Source organism: Phascolarctos cinereus, unplaced genomic scaffold (assembly GCF_003287225.1).
Source record: "Phascolarctos cinereus isolate Bilbo 61053 unplaced genomic scaffold, phaCin_HiC Scaffold_4;HRSCAF=312, whole genome shotgun sequence".
NCBI classification, from domain to species: domain Eukaryota; kingdom Metazoa; phylum Chordata; class Mammalia; order Diprotodontia; family Phascolarctidae; genus Phascolarctos; species Phascolarctos cinereus.
In genome coordinates, this window is record NW_027555847.1 from 681,982,542 (window position 1) to 682,008,605 (window position 26,064).

Genomic DNA, 26,064 nt, shown 5'->3' on the forward strand with positions numbered 1-26,064 from the left:
TGTGCTGTCTGCAGCAGAGTTTGATGTTCAGTTTAGGAAAGGACCTTAAAATGAATAATGAATAAAAAAGACTGGAAAGGAAGGAAGGGGACAGGATATGAAGGACTTTTTTCACTTTAAAATTGAATATTATTGACATTTTCTTCATCATATTTTTTAAAATTAAGTTTTACTTTATTTCCAGTTCTAAATTCTCTCCTTTCCCCTCCCCATCCTCCACTCATTGAGAAAGCAAGAAAAAAAGTCCATAGCAACTATGTACAATCATTCAAAACAAATTCCTGTATCAGCCAAATCCCAAAAAAGGTGAAAAGTAATAAAGAAGAACATATATGCTTCAATCTGCACTGAGTCCTTCATCTTTCTATCTGGAGGTGGATAGCATATTTCCTCATGAGTCCTTTGGAAGTGTGTTGGATATGGCATCAATCAGAGTTGCTAAGTCTTTCCAAGTTGATTATCTTTATAATATTGATGTGTTATATAAATTCTTCTCTTGGTTCTGCTCACTCACTTTGCATCAGTTCATACAAGTTTTCCCAGCTTTCTCTAAAGCCATCCCTTGCATCATTTCTTACAGTATGATAGTATTCTAACACATCAATATACCAGAACTTGTTCAGCCATTCTCCAATGTGTAGGATGGTCATCCTCTCAGTTTTTGATTCTCTGCTATAGCAAAAAAGAACTGCTATGAATATTTTTGTACATATAGGTCCCTTTTCTCTTTCTTTGATCTGTTTGGAGTGTAGATCTAGTAGTGGTATCACTGGTTTAAAGTGTATACCTAGTTTAATAGCTTTTTAGGCATAGTTCCAGATTTCTTTCCAGAATACATGGATCAGGTCACAGCTCCACCTACAGTGTATTAAAGTATCTATTTCCCTATAGCCTCTGTACTATTTGTCATTTTCATGTTTTGTCAATAGCCAATCTGATGAAAGTGAGGTGGCACCTGAGTTATTTTTTTAAAAAATATATATTTCATTTGTTTTAATCTACCAAGATCTCCCACTCCAACTCTTCCTCAACACCAATTGAGAACACACACAAAAACTAAGTCTATTACAAATGTATTCAATCAAAACAAATTTCCACATTGGCCATATCTAAACATTTCTCATTCTGCATTCTGAATCTCTCACCTCTCTTTCAGGAGGTGTGTAGTATGTTTCATGATCAATCTTCTAGTTGGTTATTATATTGATCAGAGTTCAACACAAAAATGTTCCATCATATTTATTTACCATCATCCATTCCTCAATTTACCAATGAATTGTTGTTCAGTTGTTTCAATCATGTCCAACTCTTCATGACCCCATTTAGGGTTTTCTTGGCAAAGATACTAGAATAGTTTGCCATTTCCTTCTCCAGCTCATTTTACAGATGAGGAAACTAAGACAAAAAGAGTTAAGTGACTTGCCCAGGGTCACAAAGCTAGTAAATGTCTGGATCCACATTTGAACTCAGGTCTTCCTGACTTCAGGTCCAGCACTCTATTCACTGAGTCACCTAGCTGCCCTCAATTTACTGGTACCACTCTTTGTCACCTCAAAAAGAGCTATACATATTTTTGTATGTACTTGGAGTTTGTTTTGCTTAGGACTAATCCCTCCCTCATTCTGCCCTCTCTCTAATTCCCTTCTCACCTGTTTCTCTTTTCTGTCCTATTTCATTGTTGAGTGAAATATATTTCTGTACACAACCTTGTATATGTATATATTCCCTTTTTTTGACCAGTTCAGATGAGATTGAGATTCAAGTGTAAGTTGTCCCTTTTCCCCTCCCCCTTGACTGTATAGATGTCTACTTGTGAACCCTCATTATGTGAGATAATTTTTCCTAATCTTCTTTTCCTTTCCCCTCCCCCACCCCCATGTAGTCCTCTTCCTCTTTCTTTTCCTCTTTCCATTCTCATTTTCTCATTCCACAAACACAACAGAACCACTCCCAGGCCCTCTGACTCTCTCTATGAACCTTAATGATAGGTCTCAGAGAGGACACATGTATCATCTCCCTGTATTTGAGTATAAATAGTTTATCCCTATTTAGTCTTTATCATTGTTCATTCATGTTTTCCTTTCTTTGCTCTTGTGTTTGAACTTCGAAGTTTCTCCACAGCTCTGATCTTTTCATCAAAAATACTTGGAAGTCCTTCATTATGTTAAAAGTTAATTTCCCCCATAACATTATAATTGGCTTTGCTGGGTAAGTTATTCTTGGCTATAAACGCATATCCATTACCTTCTGGAATATCATGTTTCAGGCTCTTCTCACCTATCTGGCACTGGCTGCTAAATCACATGTGACTCTCACTATGGTTCCTTAGTATTTAAGTTCTTTGCTTCTGGCAGCTTGTATTGTTTTTTTTTGTCTTCTTTGACTTGGAACCTCTGGATTTTAGCTATGATGTTCATGGTAGTTTTCATTTTGGCTTTTTTTTTCAAAAATTCAAAATTTTCAGAAATTTCAAACATTTTTTCAAAAATTTCAAAAATTTGGTTCTAAGAGATGTCAACAGTTTCAAGATTTCTTAAAATGAGGTCTAAGCTCTCTCTCTCTCTCTCTCTCTCTCTCTCTCTTCTCTCTCTCTCTCTCTCTCTCTCTCCCTCTCTTTGTCTTGGCATTCACATAGTCTAATGATTGGTTTTTTTCTCCTAGATCAGTTTTCCAGGTCAGTTTTTTTTTTCAGATACTTTACATTTTCTTTTATTTTTTTCAGTCTTTTTACTTTGAAAATTTCTTGTTTTCTCATGACTTGTTACTTTATAATTTGGGGAAAATTTAGTACTCAGACAAGGTTTGCTTGTGCCAAGCAGTTGTCTTTTTTCCAAAGCTCTCATTCCTTTTCAATTTTTTTCCTCTTGATAAGCTTTTCTCTGAGGCTTTGCTTATAGATGTTTTAGAATTGATCCCTTCTTCTGAGTTTGTGTCTTGCATGTTCCTGCCACCATAATAACTCATTATGGTAGGTTCTCCCCTCCCTCTTCCAGCCTACTTCCTGAATTTGTTTCATGTTAGGGCTCAGGTCTATGGAAAGATCTGGGCTGATCCTATTGCCACTCTTCGGGGGTAATGAGTGTTGTGTTGTTTCAGGATCTCAGGGACAGACTGGGGACCTGTAAGCTTTTAGTGCTCCCAAAGTGGTCTGATCCAGGACAAAGTCTGATTGCTGCCTCCTGGTCTGAGCTCTGCAAGTTGATGACTTGGATTTGTGTCTGAGTAAGTGTAGACCACTGCTGGACTCTGCCGTTATCAACTAGCTGAAAAGCTCTGTTAGTTCAGAGTGGTAGAATTGTAGGCTCTCCTTTGGTCTGAGATTCCTGCCTTTGATTATTCTTCTGCAGAGTGGGTTAGACACTTGAGCTTGGCTCTAGGACACACTACTGCTCCTTCTGGCTTCTGAACTTTCTTTCTCCCATCTTGGTATGCCACTTGCGATCTACCTAACCAAAACACACCGTTGCACAAGTTGCCTTTTCACTCCACCCTTGATCTGCAAGATTTTCAACCAGAGACTGGTAAATGGGTGACAAAGCTGCTAGTTCACTTGTGTCCTGCTCACAGTGCCCTGATATATGCCTGGTGAAGCCCCAGTGTGATTCTGAGATTTCCTCCTGCTTTGATGCACGGCCTCTTTCTGAGTGCTGGAATGCTTTGCAATATACTTCTGGTCAGCTTCCATCACCAGTGTCCACATACCTCTCTGTCTTTTGTCCTCTACTGAGCTGGACTGGACAAATGATTCAAGTCATTTTCTGGATTTCCTCATCAGGAATTGGCCTGATGAATTTTCTAGGTCAGATTGGAGGAGTTCTTGGAGGGGAACTCACCATATTATTTCCTATCACTCCACAATCTTGGCTTCATCTCTGGTAGGAAAAGATTGAAAATCCAAACAAAGAATTTTGTATTTGATCCTGTCTAACTGCATCTATTTTGGCTTAGCAACATATTGCCAGTTTTTTTTTTTTTTGGCTAGGCAATGGGGTTAAGTGATTTGCCCAGGATCACACAGCTAGTAAGTGTTATGTGTCTGAGGCCGGATTTGAACTCAGGTCCTCCTGAATCCAGGGCCGGTGCTCTATCCACTGTGCCACCTAGCTGCCCCCAGTTTTTTTTTTCCTATCCAATCTTATGTTCAAGACCAGTCTATATCTAAACACAGAACAAGTTGACATGTACGAAGAAAGCCAATAACCAATAGTATGGAGAGAAAAATATGAAATTTTCCACTTATCATTGGTTTAGAGCTAGAAAGACTTAGAGGCCATTGGTTCATTTGGCAGATGAGTCAAATGAGGCACAGAGAGGTCGAGTCACTTGGTAATACAGCTGGTAAGTATTTGGATTGGGATTTGATTTCAGGACTCCTTGACTCCTAGGACTAAGTAAAAGCTTAACAAAATGCTCTCTTTCTCTTTCTCCCTCTCATGCTCTCCCTCTCTCCTTCCATTTCTCATCTCCCTTTATGCCCACCCTGTTTCTTTTCCTTCATTCCTGCTCTTTACCATCCCTCCTTCTTTTTCTCCTTTACCCCTCCCCAAGTCCACTGCTCCATTTGCTACTTCACACTATTTCTAGTAGGAAATTTGGGATGGAGGACCATAGGGTAGGTGGAATTCTCAGAGACACAGTGAGCAGTTAAGCCCTTCTCACTTCTTTACTTTCAGAGCATTTCTAGTCAATTTCTGCCAGCCTTTTCTTAATTTTGTACACTATACAACTTTCAATAGCATGCTCCTATATTCTGCTGTCTCAGGACATGGCATTCAAGACACATGTAGCAAGGGAGATAACTAAATGGAAAAGAATAGAAATAGTTTAGTTTAGAGGTGTTAAATATGCAGCAGGTGGGTTGATGAGTATTGCTGAAACAGATTAAAATATAATTGCAAAATACTTAACAAAATAAATTACAACAGAACATAGATAATGTTCATATATGGTTTTCTGAGTCAACATGAAGCCTACATCCTTATGTATGGTTTAGTGGTCCCTATTTCTAGCTGAGTTTGATACTACTGGTTTATATGACAGACAATCTTGAGCAGCTGAACTTGGTTTTGTTCCAAACCACATAGAGACCTTTAACACTATACAAAGGCTATTCATAAAAATAGAAAAAGAAGGGATTTTTATCTAATTTCTTCTACGATACAAACATGGTCTAGATATCTAAACCAGAGAGTGACAAAGGATATAAAGAAAACTACAGACTGATATCCATGGTGAATATGGATGCTAAAATATTGAAGAATATGTTAGGAAAGAGGTTATAGGAGTATTTAAAAGATTATACACAATGACTAGGTGGATTTATACCAGGAACACAGGACTGGTTCAATACAGGAACATTATGAACATAATATAACACATTAACAATAAAATACGCAAAATAACACAACTATATATCGAAATTCAAAAAAGGTCTTTGATAAAGTATAATACCAATTTCTGTTAAAAATAATAAGCATAAGCAGATCTTTCCTTCATATGATAAATAGAATTTATCTATAATCAGGAGCCAGCATTTATATAATGAAGAAATGATAAAGGCTTTTCCAGAGAAACCAGTAGATAAAATAGAGGAGTATTCATTATCACTACCATATCTTCATATAGTTGTATAAATGTCTGAGAATCTCTCAGAGGAAAATGATGAAAAAAGTGCAAAGAAAGGAGGCATAGAAGTATAAGATCTCAAACTTTACTACAAAGCAATAATCATGAAAATTATTTGGTTAAAGTGAAAAAGAAGAAAAGATGATCTATGGGTCCGATTTGGAACTGAAAGCCCGGAAACAAATGAACATAACAGGATAGTATTTGATAAACCCCAAAACCTCAACTATTGGGACAAGGAGTCATGATACAAAAAAAATTGCTGGGGAAATAGGAAGAATTTTGCAGAAATTAGATTAAGAGTAAAATCTTATGCTGTAAAACACAATAATGATATGACAAAAAGTCTTATCATGAACAAATTAAAGAAAAAAGAAAGGAGATATATTTTGACAACTATGAATAAAAGAGTTCTTACCAAAGAAGGAGTGAGAGGTTCACAGGGGAAAAAAATGGACAATTTTAATTATATAAAATTAAAAAGCTCCTGCACAAACAAAATGTATTAGAATTAGAAAGGAAACAGTTAACCAAGAGAAAAGTCTTTGCAGCAAGTTTATCTAATAAAAGTCTGATAATCCTGTTTACTGGATACTTCCCTTCTCCTTCCAAATGTTCCCATGTCTCCCCCATGCTCAAAAACCCTCACTTAATACTTCCTCATCATCACTATATCTTTCCTCCCTTTTGCAGCTAAACTTCTTGAGAATATTATCTACAATAGGTGACTCCACTTCTTTTTCTCTTGGTCTCTTCTTAAATCTTTCTAGTATGGCTTCTGAACTTATCATTCCACCCAAAGTGCTCTCTCCAAAGTTCCCAATGATCTCTTAAGTGCCAAATCTAATAGCCTGTTCTTGATCTTCATTCCTCTTGACTTCTGTGCAGCCTTTGACACTGCAGTTCATCGTCTTCTCCTTGATATTCTCCCATCTCTAGTTTCATCATACTGCTCTCTTCTGGTTCTCTTCCTACCTATCGGATCTCTCCTTTGCTGGATCTTTATCCATGTCACACTCGCTATCTGTGAGAGTCCCCCGGAGCTCTGTCCGAGACCCTCTTTTCTCTCTATATTATTTCACTTGGTGATCTCATTAGATCCCATGATTTCAATTATCTTCTTTATGCAGATGACTCTCAGATATACGTTTCTAGCCCTGATTTCTCTCTGAACCACCATCTTTCATTTCCAAATGCCTATTAAACATCTTGAACTGGATGTCCTGTAGACACCTGAAATGCAACATGTTGCAAACCAAACTCATTATTCTGCCTCTTCCTTCACCCCACCTTTCACTTTTCCCCTCTCCTATTAGTCTTGAGGGCACCAGTCACTAGGCTTATAATCTAGGTTTCATATTTAGCTTTTAATTCATTCTCACACCCCATATCCAATTGGTTGCCAAATCCTTTCGTAATATTTCTTGTATATGTCCCCTTCTCTTCTCATCACGGTATACTTGAACTATTATAATAGCTGGCCTTTTGGTTTCCCTGCCTCAAGTATTTTCCCACTCCAATCCATTCTTCATTCAGCTGTCAAATTGATCTTCCTGAAATAAAGGGCTGACCATATCATCCCCTTTCCTATTAAAAACAAAACACAACTGTGGTGGTTCTGTAATATCTTCAGAAATAAATACAAAATCCTCTAGCTTTTAAACTTCATAACTTGGCCCCTTCCAATCTTATTACAAATTACTCCCATCCTTATATTCTAAGATCCAGTGTCACTGACATCCTTACTCTTACTCAAAAATAATATGCCTAGAAAACTATTTCTCCTCATTTCTACCTCCTTGAATCCTTCAAGTCTCAGATAAAGTCTCACCTCGTGTGAGGAGCCTTTCCTAGTCTTCCTTAATTTTAGTGCCTTCGTTCTGAGTTTATCTCCAGTTTAAGGTATGTGTATCTTATTAGTTGTTTGCATGTTGTCTCTATATTAGACTGTGAGCTCCTTGACAGCAGGCAGTGGATTTTTTGTATCCTCAGTAATTAGCACAGTGTATGGCTCATTGTAGGTGTTTAATAAATTCTATTTGACTGACTGATTCAAATTTGTAAGAAGAACCATTGCATAACAGGCAAAGAGCCAAATGATACATGAATAAACAATTCACAAAAGAAGAGCCAGTCATCAATAGCTATGTGAGAAAGTTCTTCAAACACTAACAATTAGAGAAGTATAAATTAAAACAACTGGAAATTTCATTTCATACCTATGAGATTGGCAAAGATATCAAGAAATGAAAAATGGCAATTATTGAATGGGTATTGGAAGACAGGCACGTAATTGAATGGTTGAGGAAGCTGTGAACTGGAACAACTATTCTATAAAACATATTGGACCTTTGTCTCCAAAATCTAAACTATGCACACCCTTTACTTAGCAATATCATTACTAGGCACATACTCCAAAGCAATGAAAGGTTCATATGGTTTCTGAATCTAATGCAATGTTGTAGTGTAATAAATTATGAAAGGCACAGATTCAGAGAAACCTGGGAAGAATTGCATGAAATGACATAGAATGAAGTGAGCAGAACCAAGAGATCAGTTTAAACAATGACTAAAAATTGTGAAGAAAAACAATTTTATGAGATTTAAGAACTGTGATCAATGTAATAACCAATTATGACTCCAGAACACCAATGATGAAATGTTCTCCACTTTCTAAAAGAGATGTACAGAATGAGAAGCACATTCATGAAAATGGGCAATGTGTGGACTTGTTTTGCTTACCTGTTTATTACAAGGGAGGGTTTATTTTTTGGAGGAGGAAAACTTAAGAGGAGAGAGGGAAGAATGATAATGATACAAAAAGAAAAGAAAGGCATGATAGGAAGATCGATAGGAAAATGTACAGAAGAAAGCAGAGGGAGATTAAGAGAGAAATGCATTCAGGACAACTTTGGAATTAAGGTGATGAATATATTATATACTTTAAAAGAATAAAGCTGCATGTAATAAAGATTCGTGGTTTTATGCACAATTCTCTCTTCCCATTCTTTTTGATATATCAAATTGCTCATATGCATTGGTGTTTGTCAAGTTCAAAACAAAAAAAAATTTGTAATCAAAAAAGACAGGCTTACACATGACATGTTCAGTAAATAAGAATAGGCCAGCAGTCTCTGGGCTAAGGGCAGAGGGAAGCAACCTAACTGGACAGCATATAAGTTGCTTAGGGCTTTGAATGTCAGGCCGAGGAGTTATGATTTTTTGCTGTAGGATAAGTGGGTAAAAGGTGAATAGGTAATTATTAGGGGCCAATGGGTGAGAAGTTAGTGTAGGGCCCCAGAAGATGACTGGGGGAAAAGACAGTGAGGGAAAGGGAGGGTCTGTGGGAAGCAGTGAAAAGAGCCTGGAATTGAGTTAGAAGACCTGAATTTGGGGTCCAGCTTTGCTGTTTATGAACTATACAACTTGAGCCTTCAGTGTAGGTCATTAGATTGTGAGTTCCTTGAGGAAGAGGACTGTCTTTTGCCTCTTTTTGTATCCCCAGTGCTTAGCACAGTGCCTGGCACGTAGTAGTAGTACCATTACAAATGTTTATTGACTGACAGGTGGCAGTTTAGTGTAGCGGGAAGAACAGGCTATATGGATTTGGAAGTCCCAGGCTGAAGTGCTTGCTCTGCTACTCATCAATTGATTAACTTTGGACAAGTCACTACGGTTCTCTGAACCTCAGTATTCTCACCTATAAAATGAGATAATCCTGAAGATCTCTTCCAGATTTCTATACTAATGATTCTCCCAGTGCTAGGTATATACTCCTAATGAGATCACAGATAGAAAAGTGCATAGATGCTAAAATGTTCATTATGGTGCAAATTGTAACAGAAAAGAATGGGAAACAAAATAGATGCCTATCAGTTGTGTAATTGGTAAACAAACTGTGGTGTATGAATGTAATGGAATATTTTCCTTGGGTCTACACTAGCTTTCCCAGGGTCTCTGCCTCCGTTGCTAGAGGCTATGTCCCATTCTGGGCTCTAGGACCAGAGCTCTCCCAGACATATTGGCTTTCAGCCCCGTGCCCTCATAATACTCTAGCTTCTAGCCAGCATGGGTCAAATGGTCCTTGCTGCTCCTTGTCTACTCCATGCATCTCTAGCAGCAGCAGCAGCAGAGATCTTAGCAACAGACATCCTAGTACCATCCTGGACCACTCCATCATTCCTTCTCCCTGGAGTTGTAAATACAAGGAAGCAAAAGAAAAGCAAAAAATTAAGAGGACATCACAGCATCAATAGCATCCTTTTATCCTGTTTTGTGACTTTTGCCCTGCTACAAACAGCTCACCAGAACCTAAATAAAGTGAGAGGATGAAGATGAGGGAACCAAACCATAGAATTATCAGAGACTCTTTCTCAGGGGATCATCTTCCTAGGGAAAGTCATGACACTGTCTATAGGTGAGACAGCATCTAAATAACTAGGTATTTAAAAGCTATGTACAGTGGAAATGAGAGGAAAGGCATTAGGGGAAAGGGAAGACCAAGAAAGGTTTCTTGTTGAAGGTGGGATTTCAACTGAATCTTAAAGGAAGCCAAGAGGAGGAAGAGGGGAAGGAACATTTCAGATATGGTGGAAAGCTAGTGAAAAGGAACAGAGTTGGAAGATAGAGTATCCTGTTCAAGAAAAAGCAAGATCTGGGAGGGAAATGGGAGGACAGCAAGAAATGGGGTTGGACAGGAATATCTCCAAATAGGCGTGTTTCTACTAGTTTCCTTTTTCAAGTGCAATATTAAATACTAAATCCATAGAAATCTCATCTTGGCAGTTCACTTTGTCCCTGAATTTCTCATGCTGGAAGTACATTTCCTCTCTTCCTCTGATTGGCTGGTTCCCTCAAACCTCCATTTTAAGGAAAAATGTCCAAGCCAATCAGTCATTCTTCTCTTGGATTCACTCTTGACTCTCCAGATGTTACCAACATTCAACCATGTAGCTCTCTCCCCCACCTCTGTTTTTCAGCTCCTTTTTATGAGCCTTGAGGCAGCTAGGTAGCATAATAGGTAGAACCTTGGGTCTGGAGTCAGGAAGACCTAAAGTCAAATCCAGCCTCAAACACTTACTAGCTGTGCAACTGGGAAAGTCACTTAACCTTTGTTTGCCTCAATTTCCTCAGATGTAAAATGCGGATAATAAATAGCACCTACCTCCCAGGGATTATTGTAAGGATCAAATAAGAGAATATTTGTAAAGTGCTTAGCACAGTGTCTGGCACATAGCAGGTGGAAAGAGACCCAGGCATTGCTATCTCTTGCTCTTTAAGTGAGTTATTCAGATGATGAAGTTCTAACAGAAATGGTATTATTTGTTTAGCAGTCTTCAAATAAGTTCATCTTCTGAGTAGAGTCTAAATTTCAAAGGGTTTTTGCAAATCTGGTGGGGCATGAGATTATATAGGACCTGGTAGGAAACTGTGACTCACCAGAATGTCAACTATAACTTCTGTGCCTTCTCCATTTATGGGCTTTTTAGAAATCTTGTTGCCTTGAGTGCCTATACAGGCAATGAGGATTCTGTTGAAGTCTCCTAGTATATGGCCTAACTAAGGGAGGCAGGGAAATACATTATGTCAGATACTATACATCTTGGGAAAGAGAACTTTCACTTAAGGAAGGCGCTCAGGCCAGCCATTTCTTCATTTCCCAGTTGACCGCACTCTTCCAGACTTCTCTATTATGCCCACAAGCTGGGTACCTTCCCTTTTCCCTTCCCCCTTTCAATTTACTTTTGTGTGCTGTCTCACCTCCATTGGATTGTAAGTTCCTCGAGGGCAGGGACTTTCTTTTTCATATTTGTATCCCTAGCTCTTTGCACAGTACCTGGCATGTAGTAGGCATGTAGTAGTACGTTTATTGACTGACAAAAGGGAGAATGACCTGGAGGCTGATAGACATCAATTACTATGACCATCAGAATAATGAGACTGGGTGATTCAAGAGTATCTTGATCCACAACTCAGGACTGAAAGTGGTCACACTACCTGGACCACTGTAGAGTCTAGGCTTTCACAGAAACAGGCAGGATCTTCTTTCTCCAATGTAGGTGTTTTTCCAGGACTTCAATGAGGATTGGGGGAATATGACAGGCTAGATAGAATGTGTATTTCTCTATACACCAATTCTACTCCCAGAGGAGAGCAAGAAGGCCACATAGCTTAGACCTTGGGTGCCCAAAATGCCACAAGAACAGGCTGGCCAGGGAGAGGGGAAATGCTTCCTGAAGATGTAAACTCCTCATTGGCCCTCTGGGTTCATATCCCCATTCCTATTTCCCTCTTCTTCCAAAGAAAAAGAAGCTCCCTTAGGCTAGGAGGGGCTTCCTCAAAGAGAACTCAAGCATAGTGTCAGCAGCAGTCAGCATAGGAGCATCCTTCAGCCAGTAAGGGCTGAGAAACATCTATGCTAGCAGCTGGTAGTGGTTTTGGGACTTGAGTGATCAAGTATATATCTCTCTCAGATCTATAATCCTGCTCCCAACATCCCATCCCCCAAACCACTTCTCCCCAAACTCATTGGATATTTTGGAAATAAAGGAACATAGCTACCTACTGATGGGAAACCAGGGTAGATCTAGACATATTGCCTCCTGCCCTGCTGCTGCCCCTTTCTCTTTATTTGAGACAACCACCATCCAGACCTGGCACCTGCCTGGCCTTCGGAAACCATGTTTAACCTTCCACACATCCTCACTCCCTCTAATAAGGGAAAATAGAAATCTAGTGGCCAAATTTCAACAAAAAACTTTTTGCATAATTGGCGAATGGGATTGCAAAATATTGAGTAAGCATGGCCAATGATGACGTTCCTCCATTTGGATCTCTGTATCTTTGTGAGGTACCACCTACAGCTATGACAGCTATGAAAACTAAGTAGTTAACAACTATACTGAAAATTAGACCTTTGAAATCTGTTACGAGGAATTAAGCTGAGATTTTCAAAAATAGTGAAGGATAGTCAACCACATTGCTCTCAACAAAAATACCATAATTTTGGAGGGCCTTTGTATGGTTAATATGTACAATATTATTTCATCTTTATCTCAATCCTTTTAATTTCTATTTTTGTATAAGTTGTATAACATAAATAATATGTTATCATAGTATTACATGTATATGATTCAGAGATAAATCAGCATACGCATATTGCAGGTATATGATCAAAAATGTTATATCAATGGAATGTATGATTAAAAAACTTTGGGGACAGGACGGGCCTCAACAATCAGTTCAAGGACATTAGCTTAGGGAAAAGGCTGCTTAAGGAAAAGATCATTAACCCTATGCAGAGATTCCATCTTTCCCTCTCTTCCCTCAAGCCCAATATGAGTGGGGATAAGCAGATATGGAGAAATAGAAGGAAGGGGTACCGGGCCAGCTCTGGTTTTGCCCTATGGTGCTGAACACTGAATCAGAATCTGGGAGATTTCTCATATTGACTCGATCTTCAAGCAGTCTGAAGACCAGCCATGCAGAATTCATCCTTGGTTTGGACTGTCTGAGGCCCCTGTGTTGAACCAGGCTATGTTGCTGGAACTGATCGATGATGCCTTTTGGTTGGCGACAGCCCTCCTGACACCCCAGGGTGGGGAAAAGTTGCAAGTGTCTGTGATCTCTCTGGACTCTTGCTCTTTTGTCCTGTCTCTGACTGCTCATCACTGGTGCACTGTTCTTCTATATCACTTCTCACGTCTTCTGGAGTCTGAGAACCAGACAACAACAAAGTTGAGGCAGACACACAGAGAGAAAGGAGGATACATAGAGATAGGGAAGGGCAATCAGAGACATAGAGAGTAAAATATAGGAACCAGAAAATATAGGAGGATAGAAAAGATGGGGAGTAAGAGAGAGAAAGATGAATGGGGAAGGAATAGATATTGATTGAGTGCCTGCCATGTGCCAGGAACTATGCTAAGCACTTTACAATTATCTCATAAAGAAATGTACAAAGAGAGACAGGGAGAGGAAGAAACAAAAAAGAAACAGGAAGGCTGGAGAAATGAGACAAGGAGGGATCAGGAAGACAAGGAGAAAGAAGAAGCAGAGACAGGTAGAAAAGAGAAGGCAAGGAGAGGAAAGAGATTGGATGAGAGAGTTAGGAGAGGTAGAGGAAGGGAAAAGTGGGAAGTGAGAGGGAAAGAGGAAAGGTCCTTGGGTGAGACCTTCCTCCCTTCCCCCCTCCCCATCCCCCAGCCAATCCTGGACTACTTAGTGCCTACTGACATTAGAATGCCAGGCCTGCGTCCTCATTCCCCATTCTCCAACCCTACCTATAGCCTCTTATAGCTGCATAGACCCTTCCTCCAGGATTCCTATTCACTTCCCCTTCAGCTGCTGAAATGGCCTGTGAGACAAGCCAGCAGGTTCACCAGGTTATAGAAGAATCAGGGGCCAAAGCCAGGGACAGCCTTGTACTCACCTTGCCCATAATAACAAATCTGTAGCACACGTGAAGGATGAGAAATGACCAGAAGACATTGAGAGCCTGAAGAATCATCAAGAGGGCATTGCTAAAGTAGTATCCAAAGAAAGGTTTATGGTTTTCCATGGAACTATAGTAGGTAGTGTAGAGGATTCTGTTGAAAAGACAGAGGGACTCAGAAACATTGTTGGGTCCGTGCTTCTAAACACCTTGTGTCCCAGGTGAGACCTCCTCTTCCAGGAAGAGGGGAGGGCTTAGTAAGAAGCTCTAAGTATGGCGGAATAGTATCCTGAAAAGATCCACAGGCCTTCTAGCCTGACCAGAAACCCATTTTCATTCCTCTTTTTAGGGGCAGCTTTTGTTCCAGAAAATCCCAAAACACAAAGACTTGGAGTGCCAAGGCCACCTACAACTCACAGTCACTGCCCACAACCTTTCCTATCTTCTAGAATCAGGCTTACTTGTATGGGAAGAGAATTAGCCGGCTAATGAGAAATATCACGGTAAAGATGACAAAGATGATTGTGCTTGAATTCTTCCACTGTGCATAATTGGCCATTTTGCCTGCCTTGGAGGGGAGGAGAGAAGAAATCTTACAATGACATAAGCTTAGATGAGAGGAACCCCTGAGGGCATCTTGTCCATCCCATACATGACTTCTCAACCATTGGCTGGTCATAAAGCCTCTGCATGATGACATCCAGCAAAGGAAATCTCATTCCTTCCCAGAGGTAGCCTATTACACATTCAGAGTGTTAGGAAGGTTTTCCTTAGAGTCAGCCCAAATCTGACTCTGCAACTTCACCACTCACCCGCACCCAGTTCCTACTTCTGCCCTTTGGGGCTAGACAGCAAATTTAAAGCAATAGCCCTATAAATACTCGAAGTCACCTCTCCCACCCCTGAGTCTCCTCTGAGTCCAGCACCCCTAATGCCACCAATTGATTCATGCTTGGCATGAGCTTCACACTCCTCTCACTATCTCAGACACCCTCCTCTGGAAGCTCTCCAGCTCATTGGTGCCCAAGATGCCTCTGCGATGCCTCTTCTTTCTACAAGTCTTTCCCAAATGTGTATCCTAGAGCTGCATGGAGCACTCCAGATGTGGCCTGACTGAGACGGAGCCCAGGGGGACTGTTACTTTCCTTATACTGGATGTTGAGCTTCTGAATGCAGCCCAAGATCTTACTAGATTATGTCACCCTGTAGACTCAATAAGCTTGTTATCCTTTGAAAGCTCTGGGGCTTTTTTCATACAAAGTATTGTCTAATCACAACTCTTCATTGTGGGCTTGGAAGTTGATTTTATTTTATTTTGTAAATCTCAAGTATAGACTTTGATGTGGCTCATATCCCTCACTGGTTCAGATCTTTGGGAGTTGTAGTAGACTGACCACTGGACATGGAGTTGGGAAGACAAGTTTGACTCCAGCCCCAGGCACTTGCTAGTTGTATGACCCAGGGCAGGTCACTTAACTTCTTCCAGCTTTGGTTTCCTTATCTGTAAAATAGAGGGTGGTGATAATAACAGCACCTCCCTTACATTATTGTTGAGAAGATTAAATGAAATAATACATGTAAAGTTCTTTGCCATCTTAAAGCACTACCTAAATGCTATCACCACCACCATCACCATCATCTGATTACAGTTTGTTTGTACCTATTTGTTCCCAATCTCTCATTAGATTGTGAACTCCTCAATGGCAGGGACTGTCTTTTGCCTGTCTTGTTTCCTGAGTGCTTGGCATGGTGCCTGGCCCATAGTAGGGGCATTTGATAAATGCTTATTGTCTATCTATATGATTGGTATCCTGCCTGTTGCTTCTCCCCTCATTCTTGGGCCACGTTTACTAAGCTGACAGTGCTTCCTTTAACCAAGTTACAAGATTAGGCCCATCCTGGCTGAGTTCCCCTTCAACCAGCCTCACCCACTATCTACATTTAAAGACCCCCTCCCCACACCCCATCACCTGCCAAATCCTGACCACAGACTGTCACAGAATTCGGGGCTAGAAGGAGCCATAAGACAAAAGTACAGGCCATAACTACAAGGCAGCAGCAAGCCTTTACTGGACTGCTGTGAGTACAAGAACGTCTGGGATCAGACAATCCATACCATTTTCTGGCCCTGCAACTCCTGCAAAAATGTGTCTCTCAGGGGTTCAGGCTAATCCAAGCTACATTCCCTTAGACAAGTGGGTTGGCTCACTCACCTCCAAGAAGATATCAGATACATCATGTAACAGCATTACCAGGGTCCCAATTCGTATGTAGTTGGCACAATAAGAGAAGTAGATCAAGATGATGGCAGAAAAGTGGTGGATGATCTGTTGTTTGAAGTCCTGGGAAGAGAAGGGCAGCCATGAGGCCAGGACCTCTGGGATCTCCCATGGAATGAAGCTGCATTTGGCTTTACTCAGGGTTAGTAGTCATTGACCAAGGCAGAGTTTCCCTACACTATGTCACTCATGACTTCCATTCTCTGCAGGAAGGCCTGGGACTTTCAAGAGAGGCCAAAGCAATGAGATAACTTGATCAGGAGAGATTTGGTGGGTCAGGGGGAAGAGAGACAACATGATGGGAGAACTGGAGATCTGCTTGATTCCAGACCTGGGGAGGAGAGCTCCAGGGGGCATGCACTGGTTATTGAATTGAACTGCATTGAGCTGTCCTCTGAAGTAAATGCCTCCTTGTCTAATCTCTATAAAAGCACATTGATTTGAGGTTGACCAGGCCTGCTCTTGCTGTTTCAATGGGACAAGTCCTTTTTGATCACACCAGGGATTTCAGGGATAGTCCTACAGAGCCAAGTCTAATTTCACACTTTTTCTAGGAGGGCGGGGACTGGAAGCTAGCCTCCCTTTCTTTCCTCTTGGGACTTTTCCCCAAAGTTTGGGCTCCCAATACACTCACCTTTCTTTTCACGTCAAAGGATAAGGTGATCACGAGGGAGAGGTAGAAGCTAAACTCCAGAAGATACCACCAGTATACGGCAGGCTTCAGAGCCTAAGGGTCAAAGCAGCCATTGAGTTATACTGTGGTACAGAAAGAGCCAGTGATCAAGAGGAGACAAACTGTTTGGAGAGAAATTTCCTAGGACCCAAGACTGTGCCTTGTATCTTCTCTGCTCATGCATGGTTGGGCCTCTTGATCAAAGGACACCTGAGACAAGTCTTCCCCGAGTCAGGTAATATCTGACTCATCACAATACTTTTTTCTGATGGGGTTACTGGTAGACCAGGTCAATACTGCAAATAGATTTTCACCTGTGTTTAATAACGTTTCTCCTGCTATTCTTGTAGGACAAATAGAGAAATAGCGACTAGTTGATAGCATGGTTAGGTAACTCTAGAGTTAATCGAATGGACCCAAAGAGGTGGTCATTAATTGGCCAATGTCAACTTGAAAGGAAGTCCCTAATGAAATGCCCAAGAGATCAGTGCTCATTCCTAGACCGTTCAGCATTTTTATCAATGACTTGTATAGAGGAGGGAGAGGAAACAAGTGTATCAAATTGGTACATGACACTTACTTAGGTGATACAGCCTCTGAGGGTCCCTTCCAACAATGGCATGTTGGGATCTGGAATGAGCATGGGCTTCAGCAAGTAGGATCCATTTTAATGGGCATCTCTAATCCCCACCCTTGTCCTGGGGCTGCTCACCTGTTTAGGGAATCCATTCCAGCAGAGTTCAGACTTCCACAACCATGGCTCCTGGAAGAAACAAGGGTCAAGTCCTTGGAAATTGCCCTCATCAAAGCCAGCCTTCACAGGCAATGGTTCTGCCCCACATCTTGAATTGGAAATTTCCCCAGGAAACTCCAAACACTCAATAGGTAATATTTTAGCTACGCTTTGTAGAAACACCCAACCATTTCCCTGTCTTCTTCTTTCTTCTTCCTTCTTAGGAGGCAGGTCAGAGTCAAAGAGAGGTCAAGGAGGGTTTGGCCCCAGACTCCTGCTCTGGTCCTTCCCTCTGAGTCATCTGCATCTGACCCTTCTCTGTGCTGGGCTATGGCCCCACCCATAGAGACATTGAGGGAAGGTGTGGAATGAACAAGGGGAAACAGTAAGGATGAATGAGAGAGCTAAGGAGGACCAAGGAGAGATAAAGATGACAGAGCTAAAAGAGTTCTGCTAAATGGGCAGAGGGGGGACAAAGGGGAGAGGGATGGAAAAAGATGAGGGGCCAGAGGGAAATGGAAAGGACAAGACATAGAAGAAAAGGAGAGGGATGAATGTGAGGATGGAAAGGAATGAAAAGAATGAGGATGAAGAAGATGAGAAGGCACAAGTGAATAAAAATAATGGAACTGGGCAGAAAAGATGAGAAAGGTAAGAAGAAATGGGACAGATAGTTTGGGAATAGAGAGGAAGAATGAGGACAGAAATGAAGAAGATTAAAGGGTAGCGGTGGAGGGAGGAATATGGAAGGGATAGAAAGAGGCAGAGGGTAATATAACATAGGGATAAATGGGATGGAAGGACAAATGGGGATGGATGGGATATATGGTAAGGATGGGACAGGACATACTCACACTGTAGACAATGAGTAAGCCTCCAAAGAAAGAAGAAAAGTAAAATATAAATTTCCAACTGAAAATAAAAAACAAAGTTAGTGAGGAGAGGATGGGGATAATGGACAAGGGTACTGCCAGGGTGGGTGGATTGGCAGACAGATGAAATGAGCCTCCGCTTCCTTGGTCAAGCCTGGTTGCATAATCCCATTCTCCCAGAATGACTATTTGGAGCCACTCCTCCCACCATGTTCCCTCAGCTCACCAGGTTTCGGAGAATTTCATGCTCAATAATGGTTGCTTCTGGTTTCTCCGACGTCGAAACCAGCGTTGAACTTCCCTCAAAGAGAGGCTGCATTGGGTGGCTAGGTGACTCAGCTGAGCCTGGGGACAGCAGGAGGGTAAACGGTTCGGAGGTGGAGCACAGAAAGGGAAGACCACAACCGCAAAGACTATTTAGAAAATGTCCTCACTCCCAAGTTTGTCCAATCCCACCCTCCTCTCTCCCCAAACCCCAAAAAGTTCTTACTGCCTACTCTGCCTCAGAAATTTGAAAGAGTCACAGGGGATGGCAAAGAGAAGGTAGGATTGCCTCCTCCTTTTTCCCACAGAGCCAATAGTATATGTTCCTCTATTAAAACATTCATCAAGTCACACCTTGGTCCCTGCCAGGGTTTTATTGCCCTTAGGGAGGAGGGGGAAGAAGAGGCCCATGGTGAAGGAATCTTTGACAACACTGAACACGAGAAGGACCTCAGAATTCAATTCAATTCAACATCATTTTGAAACACTTACTATATACTAGATATGGTACAAAGACAAAAACGAAACATTCCCTGTCCATAAAAGGAAGCAGCTAGGTATTATAGTGGTTGGAGTTTTTGGACTTGGAGTCAGGAAGGCCTGGGTTCAAATCCTACCCTGGACTGTTACTAGCTGTTTGACCCTTCTCTTTACTTCTCAGTTTTCTCATCTGTAAATAAAAGCATCTACCTCACTAGGTTGCTAAAATATCAGATGTGAAGTACTTTGTTCACTTTTGAGAGCACTAAAAACAGGGAAATGAGGAAAAGGCTCTTAGGAGGTAGCACTTGAACTGTGGATCAAAGGAGTGGAGGTGAGGAGGGAGAGCACTCCAGGTGTTGGGCACAGCTTGAGCACAAAGGTCGGAGACGGAAAGTTGTGTGCCACAAATAAACAGCAAGTGGCCAAGTGTGGCTGGAACATAGAGGGCATGACAGGGCTTAATGTGTAATCTGCCCGGACAATAGGCTAAAGACAAGATGTGAAGGGCTTTAAACAGATGAGCTCATATTTTATTAGTGATAATAGGGAGCTATTGAAGCTTCTTCAGCAGGACAGTAACAACATAGACTGGGATTTTAGAAATGGTTTATTTAGAGTTGTGTGGAGGATGGCATGGAGAAGAAAAAGACTGGGGGCCAAGTAGAAGGTTATCACAATAGCAGGGACCACAGGACTTGAATTAGGGTGATTATGGTGTGAGTGGAAAGAAGGGGATGAAGTGGAGAAATGTTGAGGTGGTTGAATCAACAAGATTTGGCCACTGACTGGATATGGTGAGAGGGAGAGGGAAGACTCAAAGAGGAATCCTAGGTTGCAAACCACACAGAAAGCGAAATCTGGGAATGACTTAAGACTGCATCGGGGTCAGTTCCCTCATTTAACAGATGAGTAAACTGATGCTTAGAGAGAGGGAAATGACAAGGCCAAGGTCACACAGCAAGGCATTAGCAGAGCTGAGATTAGAACCCAGTTTTTGTGAACTCCTAATCCATTCTGACTTGGTAGATATTGGTGCTCATAACAAGAATTGCTCTTCTGAGGAGAGATGGCAGCACAGGCAGCCTGTTTGTGAGTCAGTCCTGGGCACATAGCCCACTCTATCTCCCCTGCTTCCTACTAGTGAATAGCAACTATTTCCCTGATGAAGGAGATTGGGACTTAAACCACTGAGCTTTTGAACAGTATTGTAATTAGGCCCCTACTCACCTCTTTTGGATTCTGACTCTGTGTCTGGAAAAAGGACTCTAGAATGGGGTTGTGAGAAGCCTTGATCCTGCGGCCATCCCGCACGCCCACGAGCCTGCTCAGGGGCAACCCAACAGCCCTAGGAGAGAAGATTGGAAGAGGTGAAAACCTAGGAGTCCCTTCTATCCCTGAAAATCTGAACCTTTGGGAGTTCTCTATGTAGCAAGGGCCATCTCATGAAGCATGCCCAAAAATGTCATTCCTGGTTCCAAGTGTAGAAGTATTGGAGGGCCTGCTTTGAGCCACTGCTGAGCGCCATTGTGATGAGACAGAATTTACTTACTGACTGTAGAACCAGAAGAGCTGTTGACTCATTGAATGTAAGAAAGGGGAAAAAAAAAAAAACAATGACTACTCTCTCAGCCTCTCTTTTCTTTTCTGACCTACTGTAGTTTACATGTGCCCAAGTAAGTGAACTGACATATTAACAATTGTTAACTAAACTAGTCCACAAAAAGGACAAATGACTTAAGATTTCTACAGAGAAGAAACTACAGGGAATATCATAACACAAACTCAGAAGAGGACAATATGGTGACATCCAAAGGCTCAAAGAAAAATGTGAATTGGTCTCAGGTCCAAAAATAACTCATGGGAGAGCTCAAAATTTTTTTTAAAAAAAATATCGAAGACGAGAGGTAGAGGAAAAATTGGGAAAAAGAAATGAGTGATGTAAGAAGAAAACAACTCCTTAAAAAGTAGAATTGGCTAAATGGAAAAGGAGGTACAAACTCACTGAATAAAATAATTCCTTAAAAATTAGAATTGGACAAGTGGAAGCCTAAAGACATCAAGAAGCACTAAAACAAAATAAAAAGAATGAAAAAGCAGAAGAAAATGTGAAATATCTCATTGGAAAAACAATTAACCTAGAAAATAGATCGAGGAGAAATAATTTAAGAATTATTGGCCTACATGAAAGCTATGATAAACAAAAAGAGCTTAGACAAAATATTCCAAGAAATTATCAAGGAAAACTACTGTAATATCCTAGAAACAGAGGGCAAAATAGAAATGGATCACCTCCTGAAAGAGATCACCAAATGAAAATTCCCAGGAATATTATAGCTAACTCCCAGGTAAAGAAGAAAATACTGAGAGCAGTCAGAAAGAAGCAATTCAAATATCACGGAACCATAGTCAGGAGAACACAAGATTTAGCGGCTTCTACATTAAAGGACTGGAGGGCTAGGAGTATGATACTCTGGAGGGCAAGGGAGCTAGGATTACAGCCAAGAATCACCTACCTAGCAAAACAGATAAACTTCAGGGGGAAAAAACTGACATTTAATGAAGCAGAGGACTTTGAAGTATTCCTGATGAAAAGACCAGAGTTGAATAGAAGTTTTGACTTCTAAATACAAGACTCAAAAGAAGCATAAGAAGGTAAACATGAAAGAGTAATAATAAGGATCTCAATAAAATTGAACTGTGTATGTTCTTAAAATGGAATATGATATGTATAACTCCTAACAAGTTTGTCATTATTAGGGCCTTTACATAGACAGAGCGTATGAATGTGAGTTGATTATGTTGGAAAGAACTCCAAAAAAAATGAAGGGGCAAGGAAGAGGGATGCACCAGGAGAAGAAGGAAAGGAGAGGCAGAATGGGGAAAGTTCTCTCACATAGAAGAGGAACACAAGGAGAATGTTTACAGTGAAGGAAAAAATAGGGAGGGGTGGACAATGCTTGAACCCCACTCTTATTGGATTTAGTTCAAAGAGGAAAGAATACATGGGTGTGTACAGCAATGTAAGTTATCCAATAGGAAAATAGGAGGGCAAGAAGATAAAAGGGAGGGAATTAAGGGAGGTAGTAGTTAGAAACAAAATTGACTATTCAGGAGATACAAGATTAAAAGTTACAGAGAAGAAGAAAATAGGATGAAGGGAAATACACAGTTAACAATTAATTATAACTGTGAATGTGAATGGGATGAGCTCATCGATGATATGGAAGGAGGTAGCAGGATGGATTAGAAACCAGGTCCAACAAAATGTTGTTTACAAGAGACACACTTGAAACAGAATGACATACACAGAATTAAAATAAAGAGCTGGAATACAATCAAATATTCTTTAGCTGAACTAAAAAAAGGCAAGGATAACAATCATGATCTCAGAGAAAGCAAAAGCAAAATAGACCTTATTAAAAGAGATAATCATGGAAACTATATTTTGCTAAAAATGTACCATAGACAATGAAGTAATATCACAAATTTTTACAGCAAGTTTCTCTGACAAATGCTTAATTTCTCAAATATATGCTGAATATAGAACTGAGTCAAATTTATAAAAATAAGAGTCACTTGGGGCAGCTAGGTGGCGCAGTGGATAGAGTATTGGCCCTGGAGTCAGGAGGACCTGAGTTCAAATCTAGCCTCAGACCAGACACTTGACACTTACTAGCTGTGTGACCCTGAGCAAGTCACTTAACCCCAATTGCCTCACCAAAAGAAAAAAAATAAGAGTCATTACCCAATTAATAAATGGCCAAAGGATGTAAACAGACAGTTTTAAGGAGAAGAAATCAAAACTATCTATAGCCATATGAAAAAAAATACTTAAAATCACTGTTGATTAGAAAAAGTCAAATTATAACAGCTCTGAGGTACTACCTCATAACTCTCAGAAATGACAAATACTGGAAGATGAGAGAAAAATAGGTACACTATTGAACTGTTGATACACTAATGAACTGCTGGTGCAGTAATGAACTGCTCCAACTATTCTGGTGGACAAATTTGGAACTTGGCCCAAAGGGCTAAAAAACTATGCATGCCCTTTGACACAGCAATACCACTACTTGCTCTGTATCCCAAAGAGATCAAAGAAAAAAGAAAGGGACCTCAATGTACAAAAGTATAGTAGTATAGTATAGTATAGTATAGTATAGTATAGTATAGTATAGTATAGTATAGTATAGTAGCTCTTTTTGTGGTGGCAAAGAATTGGAAATCAAGGGGCTGCTCGTCAGTTGGGGAATGGCTGACCAGGTTGTGGCATATGATCATGATGGAGTGCTATTGTGTTGATACATTCATATTAAGCATATTTTCACATTAGTCATGATGTAAAAAAAATGACAAGGAGGGTAGCTTCAGAAAAAACAAGGCAAGACCTATATGAACTGATACAAAGTGAAGTGAGAAGAAATAGGGATCATTGTGCTGAGCAACAGCAATGTTGTAATGATGATCAACTGTGAAAGACTTGGCTACTCTGATCAATACAATGATCCAAGACACTTCCAAAGGATTCATGATGAAAAAATCTATCTACTTCCAGAGAGAGAGAAATGATGAACTCTGAGTGCAAATTGCATTATAATTTTCTAAGTTTTCTTGCTGTTTTGAAAATATATTTTTTATAATTTTCACAGGTATAATTTATGTCATATTGCTTACTTTCTCAGTGTATAGGGAAAGGGTAGGAGTGAAAGACAGAATTTGGAACTCAAAATTTAAAAAGAAAACAATGTTAAAAACAAATAGTATTCTTAAAATGAAAAATGGGGAGGAACTCGCAGTTGACTTACCTCTCAAAGATGTATCTGACAGTTATTAAGACAAATGTCAATGGAATAACGGTTAGCAAGTCCTTGGGGTGAGGATATATGGCCCCATCGGAATCTTCCAAGTCAGCCCATGAATACTCTTTAGGGAACCAATATCGGTCATTCCAAAAACAGTCATACAGGCTGACCAGCATCCTGCAAACAAGAGACAGAGAGTTTTATTGAAAATTCCAGGAGAGAGGATTCTGGGAAGATGGCAGAGTAGGTCACAAAATCCCAAGTTTTCTAGATTTCCCCTACAAACAAGACAAAATGGCACCTCAGGGTGAATATAGAAGGGTAAAAATAAATAAGAATCAGGGTAGAGCAATGGTCCTCCCAGGACAACAGGAGAAAGAAAGAAAAATCCCAGAACCTAGTGTTTGTCCCTGTGAAGTGTAAACACCTCCAGTCTAGTTATGCCAAAATGGCAAGAGGTGAACCCTGGAGCTAGCTGGGTTGAGAGATAGCCTCAGCTCCAGCTATAGGAATTATCACCTCCTGGATAGTGTGGGGAGTCAGGCATCTTAGTGGGGGAAGGTTGAGGGAACCTCTGCTGATAAGGGACACCAGGCCCAGCTATGCTGCCAAGACAAGACGTGGCCCTGGTTGAGAAGGAACCAGCACATGCCCAGTAAGTGCAGAAGCAGTGAGGAGGGGATATTGCTGGCTTTACTTATAGGAGGGCAGAGTTCCAGGCCAGAGGGGAGAACTGAGGCCAGAGGTACCATCTTCTATACCCCCAGGACTAGAGGTGATTACAAATTGCTATAAATAAATTTTTATTTAAAAAAAAAAATGAGCAGGCAAAGGAGAAAGAACCCAAACATAAAAAGTTACTGTGGGAATAGAGAAGACCAAAGTTCATCTTTGGAGGAGAATACTGAAACAAAGAAAGCCTCTCCTACCCCAAAGAGTAACATCAGATGGTCACCTACCCAAAAAGAATTCATAGAAGAACTTTACAAAGACTTTAAAAATAAGAGACTGACTGAAGGAATTTTTTTATTCAACAATTTATTTATTAATTTTGAGTTTTCAACATTCACTTCCATAAGATTTTGAGTTTTAAATTTTCTCCCCCTCCCTCTCCCTCTCCTCCCATCTCCCCAAGATGGCATGCAATCTGATACAGGCTCTACTAATACATTCATATGAAGCATATTTTCACATTAGTCATGATGTAAAGAAGAATTAGAACCAACGGGAGGAACCACAAGAAAGAAGAATCAAAACAAAACAACAAAAGAAAAGAAGAGAAAATAGTATGCTTTCACCTGCATTCAGTTTCTATCATTCTTTCTCTGGATGTAGATAGTGGTTTTTTTTTTCATTGTGAGTCTTTTGGAGTTGTCTTAGATCTTTGCATTGCTGAGAAGAGCTAAGTCTATCAATGTCAGTCATTGCACAGTGTGGCTGTTACTGTGTACAATGTTCTGATTCTGCTCACTTCACTCAGCATCAGTCCATACAAGTCTTTCCAGGTTTTTCTGAAGTCTACCTGCTCATCATTTCTTATGGAATAATAGTATTCCATTACATTCATATACCACAATTTGTTCAGTCATTCCCCAATTGATTGGCATCCCCTCAATTTCCAATTCTTGGACACCACAAAAGAGCTGCTATAAATATTTTTGTACATGTGGGTCCTTTTCCTGTTTTTATGATTTCTTTGTGATACAGACCTAGAAGTGCTATTGCTGGGTCAAGGGTTATGCACAGTTTTATCATCCTTTGGGCATAGTTCCAAATTGCTCTCCAGAATGGTTGGATCAGTTCACAACTCCACTAACAATGCATTAGTGTTACAATTTTCCCACATCTTCTCCAACATTTATCATTTTCCTGTTTTGTCATGTTAGCTAATCTGACACG

The 26,064-nt window shown here is 40.5% G+C and overlaps 1 protein-coding gene across 1 annotated transcript; it reads right to left on the reverse strand.

Moving 5' to 3' along the window:
• Nucleotides 1-12,804: 12,804 nt before the first annotated feature.
• On the reverse strand, nucleotides 12,805-24,353 carry LOC110202127 (ceramide synthase 4-like). The gene is made up of 10 exons (XM_020978171.2): nucleotides 24,169-24,353; nucleotides 20,591-20,708; nucleotides 18,843-18,961; nucleotides 18,599-18,656; nucleotides 17,724-17,774; nucleotides 16,973-17,065; nucleotides 16,273-16,401; nucleotides 14,521-14,627; nucleotides 14,057-14,213; nucleotides 12,805-13,339 (listed from the first exon to the last, which is right to left on the reverse strand). The coding sequence occupies exons 1-10, from the start codon at nucleotides 24,339-24,341 to the stop codon at nucleotides 13,160-13,162; spliced, it is 1,185 nt and encodes a 394-aa protein (XP_020833830.1). The 5' UTR covers nucleotides 24,342-24,353; the 3' UTR covers nucleotides 12,805-13,159.
• Nucleotides 24,354-26,064: the final 1,711 nt, after the last annotated feature.

What these genes read in the sequence shown, in the direction of transcription:
- LOC110202127 (XM_020978171.2), bottom strand. Translation starts at nt 24,341, where the DNA reads ATGCTGGTCAGCCTGTATGACTGTTTTTGGAATGACCGATATTGGTTC. An exon ending in GCTTACTCATTGTCTACAGT is followed by an intron (nt 17,775 to 18,598) that starts GTGAGTATGTCC and finishes TGTTTCTTCCAG; the next exon opens with GAGCCATGGTTGTGGAAGTC. An exon ending in GATTTGTTATTATGGGCAAG is followed by an intron (nt 13,340 to 14,056) that starts GTGAGTACAAGG and finishes TCTGGTTCTCAG; the next exon opens with ACTCCAGAAGACGTGAGAAG.